Source organism: Strigops habroptila, chromosome 9 (genome assembly GCF_004027225.2).
Source record: "Strigops habroptila isolate Jane chromosome 9, bStrHab1.2.pri, whole genome shotgun sequence".
In the NCBI taxonomy this organism is placed as follows: domain Eukaryota; kingdom Metazoa; phylum Chordata; class Aves; order Psittaciformes; family Psittacidae; genus Strigops; species Strigops habroptila.
This window is the reverse complement of record NC_044285.2, coordinates 3,010,624-3,023,893: the sequence shown is the minus strand read 5'-3', so window position 1 is coordinate 3,023,893 and position 13,270 is coordinate 3,010,624. Positions and strand designations below refer to the sequence as shown.

The 13,270-nt window shown below is 51.7% G+C and overlaps 1 protein-coding gene across 2 annotated transcripts in view; it reads left to right on the top strand.

The window, feature by feature from the left end:
• The first annotated feature begins 921 nt into the window (after positions 1-921).
• Positions 922-13,270, top strand: part of LOC115612790 (gonadotropin-releasing hormone II receptor-like) — a 48,584-nt gene continuing 36,235 nt past the window's right edge. The window contains exons 1-7 of one of the 2 annotated variants that reach the window (XM_030497540.2): positions 922-1,060; positions 3,381-3,553; positions 4,838-5,039; positions 6,353-6,579; positions 7,788-8,297; positions 8,766-8,967; positions 9,244-10,674. In XM_030497540.2, the coding sequence (XP_030353400.1) occupies positions 7,791-8,297; positions 8,766-8,967; positions 9,244-9,653 (1,119 nt within the window). In that variant the 5' untranslated portion in view covers positions 922-1,060; positions 3,381-3,553; positions 4,838-5,039; positions 6,353-6,579; positions 7,788-7,790 and the 3' untranslated portion in view covers positions 9,654-10,674. Of the gene's footprint in view, positions 1,061-3,380; positions 3,554-4,259; positions 5,040-6,352; positions 6,580-7,787; positions 8,298-8,765; positions 8,968-9,243; positions 10,675-13,270 lie in introns of those variants that run through there. The other variant, XM_030497541.2, reaches the window with a different exon arrangement.

Here is a 13,270-nt window from a genome sequence, read left to right as displayed (position 1 = left end):
CCTGGACTGCTGAAGGGTCCTGCTGGGGTTGCCCTCCTGGATGCTGTGTCCATTTCTGACATGTCTCCTTCCCCATCACAGCTTGAAAGAGCAGAGACGGGAGATGCTATGAGAGCACCAGAAATGCCTCAATAGCAAATCTCTTTTAAATTACAGTGCTGAGGAAGTTAAGATAAGTATTCTGGACCATTTAGAAACTCTCTGCGAGATGGAGAAGGCAGTTATTTTCAAGCCCTCCATGAGTAATGCACATCCCAGCCTCTCCCTGCACGATGCCTGGAGCATTATCTCCTTGGGGACACTCACAGGGCAGCATCATGGTGCCATGTGCTGGTACAACACTAATGTTGGCTGGGTACCTCCTGCTGGCAGATGCAGGCTAGCAGCAAGGTCTGGATTATTGCACAACCTTGGATTGGTGATGGAAACGCAGTTGCAGGATGGGAATGGGCACAATTGGAATGTGGCCATGTCTGAGGCAGGGCTGTGCCTCAATGGGGGCATTTAAACCATGGAGGAAGAGCAGGAGCAGAGCTCCAACCCACAGCCCAAGGGCTGTTTGCATTAGCTCTGGACAGGGTTTGGTGGACAAAGACCATCCTGTGTCAAAGCACATGTTGCTTTGGGCAATTAATTGCTCCTGAAGAAATCCTTAATTTATTACTCTTATTTACAGGAATTAGCTTTGGGTTTGGAGGTTTTCCAAGCTGTGCACCCATGCTTGGCAGGGAGAGCAGCCTCCCACCCATGGGATGGCAGTCCCTGGGCTCATCTATGCCTTTTTCACCACGATTTTCTTGCCATAAACCAGGTCAAGGCAGGTAGATTTGCAGCTGATTTGCACCAGCAAAGCACCAGCCGGTTTTCCCTAAAAAACTAGCAAAATCCTGCCTAACCCATGGTTATTGCAGGGGAGGGCTTGGATCTTCCAGCACACCGTGGTTTGTCTCTGTCTCACTCTGCAGGGACTGCACCAGCAGCACATGGAAGAGGTGCAGGCTGTGTAAGCTGGACCAGAGGCGATGGTGATGGCAGTGAAAACGGAGCATCATGTTAAGAGGTACCTTTTAATGTATGGATGAGCCTTTACTTGGGATGGACAGAAAACATGCAAGGGATGGAGCCGGGCGGGTGGTGGGCACCATACATGAACCATACATGAATTTATTTCGGGTTAATTATTGCACTGAGGCAGTCGGGGTTGATCCACATCCGAGTTTTGGCTCCTAAAGAGTTTGCCAGCATCCACACTGACAGAAGAGGGCACAGAAACGTCTCCCCTTCCCGGAGCACCTCTGGTCATGGGGGTGACCAGAGCTGTAAAATATCTCATGAGCTCATGAGGGCATGCTCGGAAGAGCCAGTCTGTACCGAGCTAATTCCAGCATTGCCGGGATTCCCCTTGGAGCGGTTGTGGCCGTATCAGCTTTCCCGGAGGGTAAATGTGAGTTTGCCAGCAGTGGGCAGAGGTGTTTGGTGAGGGGCAAGTGCTGCAAAGGGAAGGGCTGGCAGCATCCTGGTTTGAGCACCTTGGAATGGGGGAGATGGAAACTGCCGGGAGCAGGGTGGGAAGGCAGCAGGAGAGATAAGCCCTTCCCAAGAAAAACTCAGTGCAATGCTCCCGGCATTGGATTGAGCTTTGCTTCCCAGAAACACTTCCCTGAGAAGCCAAATCTGGCCGGGGGAGATGTCAGCACTGATGCTCATCCCAAGGAACACCAGGGTCGTGCAATCCCAGAGCCTGGCTCAGAGCAGGTTTCTTGCAGGAGGGTCAAAACAGGGTGGTGGAGCAGAAATTATGCTCCTCTGGCTTGTTTAATTTAGCATCAATGGCTTCTTTCCCCACTGAGCCACTGATCCTTCCTAAAAGCAGCGATGTCGCTGCATAAAGGGTGTTTTTAAGCCTTGAAAACTGCTTGGAGATATGAAGCACAGGGGAAGGTTTTCCTTCCAGGGGAGGGAAAGCCAGGGGAGGTTTTCCCTGCTTCTCACTCCTGGGTAATGCTGCAGAGGGTCCCATGAGGCTTTCAGCTTTCCCCACATCTCACCTCTCTCTGAGTGAAATGCAGGAAACCCGCCCTTGAATCTGGCCTGTGTGTTTGGGAAGGACCATCCAAAGGGAGCGCTGAAATATGGCCTTGGGACACACAATCAAATTTGGGAGCATGGGGAGAGGAAGATATTTCATGTTTGGAGCAATGCGATGGGCAGGTCCCACAGGGAGTAAAAAGAAGTGAAGGATAAAAGAGGGCACGAAAGGCAAAGACAAGGAGAGCAACTAAAACCCATCCAAAAACAAGGGCAAAATTGTTCACTTCCATGGGTTAGTCACAGTGAAAACATCGGGATTTCATAATTTCTTCCAGCTCAAGAAAAATACCCAGTTAGGGCAGTGAAAGCCCTGTCTGGGTCAGTGTGTGCTGGAGCTGAAGGGGACCCATGGCCCCTCCATCAACCTTACAGGTGATTTTCCTGGTTTATTGGGGACTGGAGCATCACAGGACCAGGGTGCTGGGTGAGATCCCAAATAGATCCCCCACGGTGCAGTTTCCAGCCTGGGCAAGGAAAAGCTGCTGTGGGAAAGGTGAACTGTGAGTGGAATGGTGATGTACACACGCATCCAGGTTTATCACTTGACAATGAGTGGATGGGGCTCAGCACCAAAGCCCACCAGGTTTTCTGGAGCTTGACCTCAGGGTTTGGTCTAGGGTGATAGACTCACTCTTCTCTCTTGTCTAGTTTAGAGATGGGGAAAGAGGATTTTGCTCTGGTCAACATATCCTGGTGAGAGATGGAAGAAAGACCCTGAGAGCTGCGGCTCCACATGGGAAGGTGTAAATTTAGGGAACCTCTGGGAATGATGCTTTGGACATATGTGCTCCCCTGCCAGAGGGATCCTTGTCCTTTACACCATCCTGGCTGGGGACATGACTTGGATATCCAGGAACACCAGGAACACCAGCCAGGGTATAAAAAGATGGGAATTGCAGTGGGTTTGAGGATCGAGAGCATGTTTTTCTTAGCACCGCTATCCAATTGCATGGTACCCCTGGAGAAGGGCACTTGCCAGCGAGGTCTCCAGCAAGGCTTCAATATATGAAACTGAATCAAAAAGAGTGTGTTATTTCACCAAGAAACAGTCCATAGACAGAATTTACCGAGATCCTGAGCCCAGTGGGCAGGAGAGAGCCCTCCCTCTGCTTTAAACAAGGGCTTTTAGGAGGTGGACGGGATGACCCAGATTATCGCCACGAGGGACAGCAATTATTGTCCCTCTTGGCAGGCTCAGCAGAGCAGCCAGGGCTGGGTGAGCAGGCAGAATGAGACGCTGGTTTATCCCCAGTGACCGCTGAGCTTTGGTCCTCTGCCTTTTGCTGAAGGATTTCAGGGAATTCAGGGTGTTGTTGCACCGCGGACCTGTCCATAGTGTACAACCGGAGGCAGCATCACGCCACAGGCAGCCCCGATGCTGTTTTCTCAAGAGAATGAAAACTGGGAGCTTCCCAACCGCTTGACTTGTGAACTCTGGGTAAGAAGAGAAGCCGTTCCAGAGGTGAGCTCATTTCTAACCCCGGGAAATGACTTCATGGACGCTGGTATTTACTCACAAAAACATTGCATGTCAGATGTCCCTGACTAGACTTTCTGTTTTGAGTCCAGTATGAGACAAAAATTTCCTTGGACGAGCTGCTCCTGAGACAATTCAAGGTTTGGAGGAGGAGGAGGAGAAGAATTGGAGGGGAAAAAGAAAACAAAAATCAGCATTAAGAACTCTGAAATCATGAAGTTTCTCTGGGCAAAGGGAATTGTTGGATAGCCGGCCCAGCACAAACACCCAAGGGTGCTGGGGGTGAGGGTGCAGGTGATCATGCTGCTATAGGATGGTTCTGCTGGAACAAGAGCAGTCATTACCCCCTCATAACACTCAGCAGCAGGAGTTCCTCTCAGAAGTGAAATACAAGTTTTTCTCTCTTTTGTGAAGCCAAGACCCTGGTGGTGATTTATGAGCATAAACAGCAGCAGGTTCCCTGCCATGTGTTTGCACTCAGCTAATGGAAATTACATCCCGTGCCACTTTCTCTGCATGAGATCCCAGTTTATACAGGATATCCGATGGAAAAACACAGCACTTGCCTTTTTCTTTAAGGTCTGCTCATGCAAAAATTGCTAGTGGTGTAACTTTCTGTTTTCTCCAGCATCCCAGGATGATCTGTATGGATTTGGGGAGAAAAGTCCTATTTGGGGATGCCTGGAGATGCTCTGGCTCCCCATGACCCAGCGCTGGGCTGCAGCTCCAGGGATGTACTGGGGCAGCATCCCAAAAGGAAGGGATTTCGGGAAGAGCCAAGCTGGGGTGTATGGAAACAAGCCCTGTCTGCCAGCACTGTTTCCTAATCCTGGGGACCAAAACCCTCTGATCGTTAAACCAGTGTTCAGAGCTTCAGCTGAAGGCTGCTGAGCAGACACCATCCAAGCTGACCTTTGAGGAGATGAGGGGAAAAAAGAAACAAGGGAAAACACAAGGGGGTTACTGTGCAAACACCGGAGGAAAATAGTCATTTTAATGAGGAACCCCACCCTTAAATAAGACTTATTGCTAATGCATGCCCAGGACATTTCTGCATGATGCCATGTTAAAAACATCCTCTCTGAACAGGGACCAAAGGCTTTGTTGTGGCATGAGTGAGGCTTACAGTCCCCCAGAAAAATCCTGTCCCTCTCTTACATCATACAGTCGGGGATGGAGAGGACATTTCTAGACAAAAAGGCAGCCAGCCAGGAAGGAGGACAAACAGGGAATACATTCCTGACTCACTATTCAATTGCTTTCGTGCAGGTGCAAAGAGCTAAATGAAAGGGAAAAAAAGGATGAGCATGTGGGGCCAATGTAATCTCAGCTTTAAGCAGGGGCCTAACGCCAGGAGGAGGTGGCTGCTGGAACAAGCAGGCTTCCACACGACTTCTTCACGGGTTTTGTGCCTTTTCTCCCCCCACGAACTAGGCTTTCCTGTGGTGCTGGGGGGTGATGCTCCTGCCAGGTAAGGAAGTGATGGGGATGGTCCCGTTCTCCGTGGCAGGGGTGGCTGATGCACGCTGGGCGCCTGCCCTCCTGCACTTTGAATGCGTAAATTGCCCTCTGGGGCTCTGAGCAGAGAGTTTCCAGCTTGATCCCTTTTGGGTCAGTGCAGAAGCAATGGGGGTTCAGGGGGCTCTGGTGGATGGCGGTGCCTCAAGGGCTGAGGTGGTCCAGAGCCTGCAGCATCTCCTGGGTTTCAGGAACCAGTCTCTGCCACACAATTTGACTCTTAACCCCACAAAGGGGAAAAAGTCCTCCTGTTTCGCTTGTGCCCAGGAGCATTCCTCCTAGCACAGCAGGCTCAGAGATGGTGCAACCCCCCATCAGACCTCAGGTATCTCCTCCCAGGGATAAGTGGGAATAGGTTTAACATCAGAAAACCTCCTATCCCAGAAAGGGAACCTCCTCTTCTCAGTGAACAGCACAGAGCCACCGGCTCCAGCCTGGGACCTGCAGTCCCCATGCACACCGTGCACTTCTTAATGTAATAGACGAAGAGATGTGAAGGTCTATTTGCATGTAATTAAAGTCCCTGTGATGCCCCTGGGAGCACGTTTGCTGGTGCTGGTCCCAGCGGGGCTTGGGGCTGGTCCTCTGTCACCCCCCCTGCTCATTCACTCTTGCTGGTCAGAGGAGCAGGGTGTCCTCAGTTTCCCTCCCTGCCCTTGCATTGCACATCATGTTTATTAAGCTTCTGTGAGCTCTTTGTCCCTCCTGGGTTTTCACATTGAGCTCTCACTGCATTATGCTGAAAGAAAGAAAGAAAGAACAAGGTGGGAACTGATAGAGCGCAGAAAAAAAATGTATATTCATTAAAATGGAAAAATGACCCAAGTTTCTTCTTGTTAATTCCCTCCTTAGAGCATTTCCAGTTCAAGCACGTTCCTGTGTTCATTCGTGATGCTCCCATGGACCTGTGTGGTCCAGGAGCATCGCTGTGGCACGCGTGTGCCTGTTTGTGCTATGAGTTTCCTGGTTGTCTGAGCAACGGGATATTCATCACTAACTCCAGGGATAATTAACTCATTTCCCTGTATTTATAGAAAACTGATGCAGGGAGTGTTGGCACTTATCCCTGATGGGGCCACATTTGGCTACAGCATCTTGAATTTTGGCCATTCCTTGCAATACAGCAGCTTTGTCATCATCACTGCTGCCTGCTCATTAAGCCTGAAACCAAGCAGCTCCTTAAGTCTGCAAGGGCAGGGGTGAAACACCATCATCTGCCTGACCCGGGCTGCCCATGGGTGCCCACCTCCTGGTTTGCCAGTGCAGGGGATGTTTGCATCGGCGTTGCCATCTGCAGATGCCTGCGTTTGCCTGTGCTAAAAACAGCATCGCTCCTGACTCGCAAGGGGAGATCTTGCTGCTTTAAGGAGTTTGTTGCAGGGATGTGATGCAAAGACGCGCTGGAGCATCCTGACTCGGCACCGCAGTGGTGGGAGACCCGTGGGGAAAGACAAGGAGCATTTTCTCTTGGCGTCAGGGCATGCGTATGCCAGGTACGTTCCCATCGGCTGGGAGTGATGCAGACCTGGACACGGGTTTCCCCTTGTTTCTTCCAGAGAGCCAGCAAGCAGCTAGGTGCTTTTAAACTGCTGCTTCTTTTTGCTGTTTGCGTGTTGGGTTGTTCTGTGGGGAAGGAGGGGGGCTCGGGCAGCAAGGGGGCTCGGGCTGCTGGTTGTGGGGCTGGAGGAGGGTGGCTTGCTGCAAGGTGTTGGCACCTCCGTCCTGCAGAGCTGGAGAGGCAGATTTGATTTCTGCTGCTCATGTTATTTGTTCTAAGGTAGGGAATGCAGAAAGTGCTTAAAACACCAAGGGACATACCCTGCCTGTGGCTGGGACTGTTTTAACAGCTCGTGTCCCCAAGAGTTTGAAATATTTGCCCTTGAAACGTAAGTTGTCCCCAGGCTGGTTGTGCTGGGGCAAAAAGGGCAACTGAGTCAAACCATGGGGAACCACCATGTTGCTCATCACCCCCAGCCACCCCCTGTGTGGATGTATTTCTACCTTCATCTCCTCTTTCTGCTTCACCCCCCAAGGCAAAGGGACTGCAAGAGGTGTTGAGCTGGTGGCAGTGGTAAGGTCCAGGCTTCTAAATGCCACCATGACCCTCTCCTGAGAGCCACAGTCAGTCCCCAGACAGTGTGGGATCCCCTTTCTCCCCTCCTGGTCACCCGCAGGTGCTCCCACCCATGGCCCCAGATCCAGTGCTGGAGATGGAGGTGGACCATTAAGGTTTAACACACTAATGGAAAGTGCCATGGGATTTTTAAAGAGCTGAGCCCTGCTTGCAAAGCCCCTTTGGAAGGATGAGTCCTTGAACCGGCAGCTCCAGCACAGGCTCAGCCAGCTCCAGTGTGACCCATTCCTGGCTGGGCGCTGGTGGGCAGCAGCTCATCCCTCAATTCTGGCCACCGGTCCCGCTTCCCAGCTGCTCACCCGCCTCGCAAAGAGCTAAAAATACACATCGGTGTGAGCAATCTCTATAGCTACAGCAGGGGTTAGCCAAAGAGGGCAGCCAGGCAGTGTCACCACACTGGGAGATGTGCTGGCTTGGCAAAACAGGCAACACAGAGGGGATGGGCTGGGACTGGGAGGTCACTGCTGGTGCCTCCAGTGCAGATCCCACCATCTCCCCTTATATTGAAGCTGCAGCACATCACACAGCACCTAAGAGGGGATTCACATTGCTGCTTTGTTTCAGCAGGGGATGAGTGACGAGCAGCTCCTCACATCTCCTGATGCCCCCACCAAGGAGGAGGATGCCAACGTCTCGGCCTCCATCTGCCCTGAACGCTGGGTCGAGCCCCGGTTCACACAAGCGGCAAGGGTGCGGGTGATCATCACGGTCATCTTCTTCCTGCTGGCAGCAGGCAGCAACGCGGCGGTGCTGGGCAGCCTGCTGAGGAAGAGGAGGAAATCCCACGTGCGGCCACTGATCCTCAGCCTGGCGCTGGCCGACCTGCTGGTGACGGTGACGGTGATGCCCCTGGATGCGGCGTGGAACGTGACGGTGCAGTGGTACGGAGGGGACATCTCCTGCAAGCTCCTCAACTTCCTCAAGCTCTTTGCCATGTATGCGGCCGCCCTGGTGCTGGTGGTCATCAGCCTGGACCGGCACGCGGCCATCCTCCATCCCTTCTCCCGCGCTCGCCGCCGCAATGGGCTGCTGCTCCGTGCTGCCTGGGCTGGCAGCTTGCTCCTGGCTTCACCCCAGGTAGGGCTTGGTGCTCTCCCCATGTGGTTTGCCCAAGCTGGGGTGGGTTTGGAGGGGGGCTTCCGCATCCCGGCAGCCTCAACAAGTCTATCCCAATCCATTGGTTCCAACACCACCATATTCACTTTGTGGAATGAAACAGTGTGTAAAGCAGCACTGAGCATTGGGTGCTCAGTGCTGCTTTGCACCTTCCTTCTAGCACCCATTCATTGCAACACCATCAGGGTGTTACATGTTGGAGCAGACCAAGACAAACCTGAGCAGCTCCTGACCAAAATAACATTTGATATGGCCAGAAAATGGGATTTCGGAGCTCCCATCCATCCTGGCCATAGCCATGAGTTAGGTGACCAGAGCATCTCTCCCAGCCCGGCAGCAGCAGGAGGTGCTGCCCATGCACATCCAGGAGCAGCATGTGGTGCCCTATTCCAAAGGCTCTCTGAATTATTATTTGTTTCTCCATTTCAGCTTTTCCTCTTCCACCTGGACACAGCCCCAGGAGGGAACTTCACTCAGTGTGTTACTCATGGGAGCTTCCGAACGCACTGGGAGGAAACCGTGTATAACATGTTCACCTTCACCACCCTCTACATCACCCCCCTGAGCGTTATGATTGTTTGCTACACCCGGATCATTTGGGAGATCAGCAAGCAGCTAAAGATCAATAAAGGTAAGCAGGTCCCAACCCTTTAGTGTCCACCATGACTCCATGACTGAACCTGCTCCAGCCTGGAGCGTTGTTGGGTCTGTCCCACCACCCTTTGAACCCCAGCTAAGGGGTTTTACACAAGCTTCTTGACCCCCTCTCCTTGCTGTCTTCTGCCTCCTGTGGGCCTCGGACCAGACCAGGAGATGGTCTCCCCTCTCTGGCAGAAGCACAGTCATGGATGGTTATGTTCTCCTGGTGCTCTCCCATCTCAGCTATCCTTTTGGCTCTCCCTGGCAGGTTTGATAAGAAATCAAAGTGACCACATCTCCAAGGCACGCATGAAGACTCTGAAGATGACCATAGTGATTGTTGCCACCTTCATCATCTGCTGGACCCCATATTACCTCCTGGGCTTGTGGTACTGGTTCCAGCCAGCCATGATCCAGAAGATGCCGGAGTATATCAACCACAGCTTCTTTCTCTTTGGCTTGCTGCACACCTGCACCGACCCTATCATCTATGGACTGTACACCCCGTCCTTTCGGGAGGATGTGCAGTTGTGTCTCAGGGGCATTGAGACAGCCATTACCAGGCACGAGAGACACAAACCCATCTCAGCCTCAGAGAAGAACACCAAGGATGGTGCTGTAAATGGTGGGGTGGCATCAGGGTGCTCCAATGGGACAACTGTCAACACGGCCTGCTGAAGACACATACCCACGAGGAGATGGGATGCACAGCTTTGGGGACTACTTTGTCCCATAGGATCATTCTGGAGACTTATATAGAGGTTTGCCACCCAAATTTGGTGGGTGAGGGTCCGTGGCCAGAAACTGGGAATGTGTCTCCTACCTGTACTCAGGGTGAAAAACATTTGGGGGTAGTTATGGTCATTCTTCCATATTCTGGCAGCCCTGTGACAACTAGAAAACCATCTTTTTTGTACCCTACACATGCTCTGGCCCTGATTCTGGGATCAAGCATCTGCAGCATCAACCCCTGGGAGGAGCCCAGCACTAAATGGTGTCACCCTGAGAGGCTACAGAGGTGCAATCACAGGCTTTTACTCTGTTTCCTCCACCCACTGCAGGAAAAGCTCTCTGGAAATCTCGGATCTCCTGGCTCAGAGCCTGCCTGGTTCTCCCACAACTGTGTGTCAAGCCCTGGGAAGGATCTAAATCTTTGGGGAGTGACTAATGCCGGGGCATTAGTCCCCCTGGACATGGTGGGAAGAGAGGAGGTGCTGTGGGGATGGAGGAAGTCAAGCAAGAGGGGTATGAAGAACCATGGTGGGATCAGATGGGATGAGATGGAGTTTCTTCTCCCTTTTGGAGGCAGACAGAAGGGCAAACAGCCCCTACCGCCTTGCTCTGGCATGCAGAGGGTCATGCAGACACATCCTTACACAGCAGCTCTCTGGGACACATCATTGACCAGATTATGTGGGGTAACCAGAGAGCAAGAACTAGACTCAACGCTGCCCAGCCCCTCTTGGCTGCTCCTGTCCCAGGGCATGAGCTGGCAGCTCACAGACCATGTGTGGGCTGTCCCCATATTTGCTTTGCCCTAAAGGCTTGTCCCAGCTCCAGCACCTGCAGGTGATGCCTGGGATGTGTGAACGAGGAAGATGATGGGGTGGAGGGACCACCTCACCCATTCTGGGTGCTGATGGTCTTCGGCTGCACCAGGAGGTCAAGGGAGGCTGCTGGAGGGATCAGCGGGTCTGTGGTGAGTAAAATGGACTTTTTGTTTCTCATTCATGTGCCAGAAGTTGCTTGTGAAGGTTGGGGCCTCTTCTCTGGGTGTGGGTTGAAGAGATGGGTTTATTCAGCTGTGTTGTTGCTTTCCATATAATTAGGGACAGTGGATTATTTCTTTGTTTGTTCTCTGCTGGTTGTTATTAAATGTGGGGGGGAGGTTGTTTTTGAAGAGTAATTTGCTTTTGAGACATGTGGGTTTGTTGATTTTCTTTGGGTTTGTGAAATCTTCGGGCAGCTCAGGAGCTCTGAACTTATAGGAGATGGATCCCTGGGTTTTTGTGACTAATGCGGCTGTGAATGAGCATCTGGAGTTTATCAGGATGAAAGAGCTTTGTTTTAGAATAACAAGTCTTGACTTGCTGTGGTCACACATGTGGGGAAGCTGGGAGATGTCTCCCCAAGAAAGCAAATCTCCTTTGGACACCCAGGGGGCTTTCTCGATCCCGTCTCCAAGAGGGGATGGATCCCCATCGGTCAGAAAGGATCTGCACTGGTCTCCCAGTGCCCCAGCTAACATCTGATTATGATTGGAGTAGTGGCAAGCAGTCCTTGCAGGCTGGCTGAGGCAATGAGGATATGGAAAGCCTCAGTGCTGAGGGTGATGCTGAGCTGTACACTGGTGCCGAGCACTTGGCTTTCCCCATGCGAACAATGATCTATGCTAAAAATGATGCCCAAAGAGAAAGGCAAAATCAGTTAGAGCTGCAGGAGCCAAGGCTGACTGGTGGGGATTAGTGTGAGCCCTTTAGGAAGCATCCAAGCTCCGATGGGATGTGTAATCACCGTTTGGCTTTCCTGGGCTTGTTCCACTCAAGGTTAGTTACTCAACCCTAATGGGGCTCTTTCTGCCAGCTTGGCTTGACCAGTGCAAGAAGGAGTTTCATGTAAGGTGATGGGAATGGCTTGTGGTAGAGGAAGATAATTTATCCATCAGACACTCACTTGGTGTCTTGTTTGTATTAGTGGTGATTGCTAATGGGAGGCAGACCTTGAAGGTGTGTTTTCTTTCTGGCGAGCCTCAAATAAGCAGGAAAGTATCTTTAATCTCCTGAAAACATTATTCATCTGCTTTCTGGTGAGTGGGAGAGAACAGGTCCAGCATTGCTCACACGCTTAAGGCCACTTGTCTGCTCTTGCCCAGATGAAGGATTGTTCAGACACCGCCTCTGAGGAGCAAGAAGCATTTTTTTCTCTTGTGGGAAAGCTTTACACCCCATGGGTACAGTGAGAGGGCAGAAACAGGTATGGCTTTAGGTTGAAGAGTAGGAAAATGGGGATGCTGGCAAGGATACATACCTTGGTCCTTGGGGAAGCACGGCACATCCCTTGGGATGCTTGCAGGCACTTTAGCGCTGCTCCTTCTGCCCACCTCTTGATATGTTCCCTCCCATTGCTGGTGCTCAAGGCTGACATTCTGGGAAGCCCAGGGTGTGGGCAGGGTGCCCACAGTGACAGCTTTCAGACTAGAAGGCAAATGTCACCAGAAGAGAGTGCTGCCAAGCCGGGTGCCCGATGTTTGCGATAAAAAGGGGGCAGCACCTCCCCAGGGAAGCCAGAGCAGATGTTTTCCGGGTTACTGGGGACTGACCTGGGTCTGGGTCCTGCCAGAGTTGGTCCAAAGCCCAGACCTGGCTTGAACATCCCCATGTTTCTGATTGTGCATCTCTTAAACCTGTTCATACTTAAGAGAGGAAAAGATTCTTGCATCACTTAACGAGGAGCAGGAAATCTGGAGCTTCACTTCTCCCTGCCCCGGGGGTGGGCCTGCTTTCTGCAGTGGTTCCATCTCTTCACATTGTCTCAAATCCCTGGTCTCCAACAGCACCTCCCCTCGTCCTCAGCTGGGTCCTGAGAGGGGAGATGGAGATGAGCTCTCAGGCAGAAGCTCTTCCCTGTGAGGGTGCTGAGGCGCTGGCACAGGGTGCCCAGAGAAGCTGTGGCTGCCCCATCCCTGGCAGTGTTCAAGGCCAGGTTGGACACAGGGGCTTGGAGCAACCTGCTCTAGTGGAAGGTGTCCCTGCCCGTGGCAGGGGTTGGGACTGTATGAGCTTCACCCAAACCAGTCTGTGATCTCTCCACATATACACATACAAACACACACATTAAAAAAATACATATACACAAAATTACTTATATTTTTATATACATATATTATCTATTTCTCCTTATAGGAGGAAAATTCTTTCACTTTCCCCAAATCTGCCCGTTCATCCCCAGGAAACACCAGTCATCACACTTCTTGCAGTCCCAGCAGGACCAAATTTGTCTGACTTGGTAACAATTCCCTAATATTCACCACAGTAATGTAACAAACGTATTAATAAGCATAGGTAGCTCTATAGTTTACAACTCCTCGACCTCACCCTGGGCTGCCTGCTTCAGACACAGCGGTCCTTTGTTTGGGAGGAAGATCTGATTAATTCCCCATTAGCATTTTGATAGCACTGTGCGTGTTGAAAGAGCCACGCAAGTGGCTTAAGAGGTTAACGGGAACCTTGGGTTAATTCATAATATTGTTGGTTACTCAGCACAACACTCGCATTAATTCAGCTGACTGCATCTCG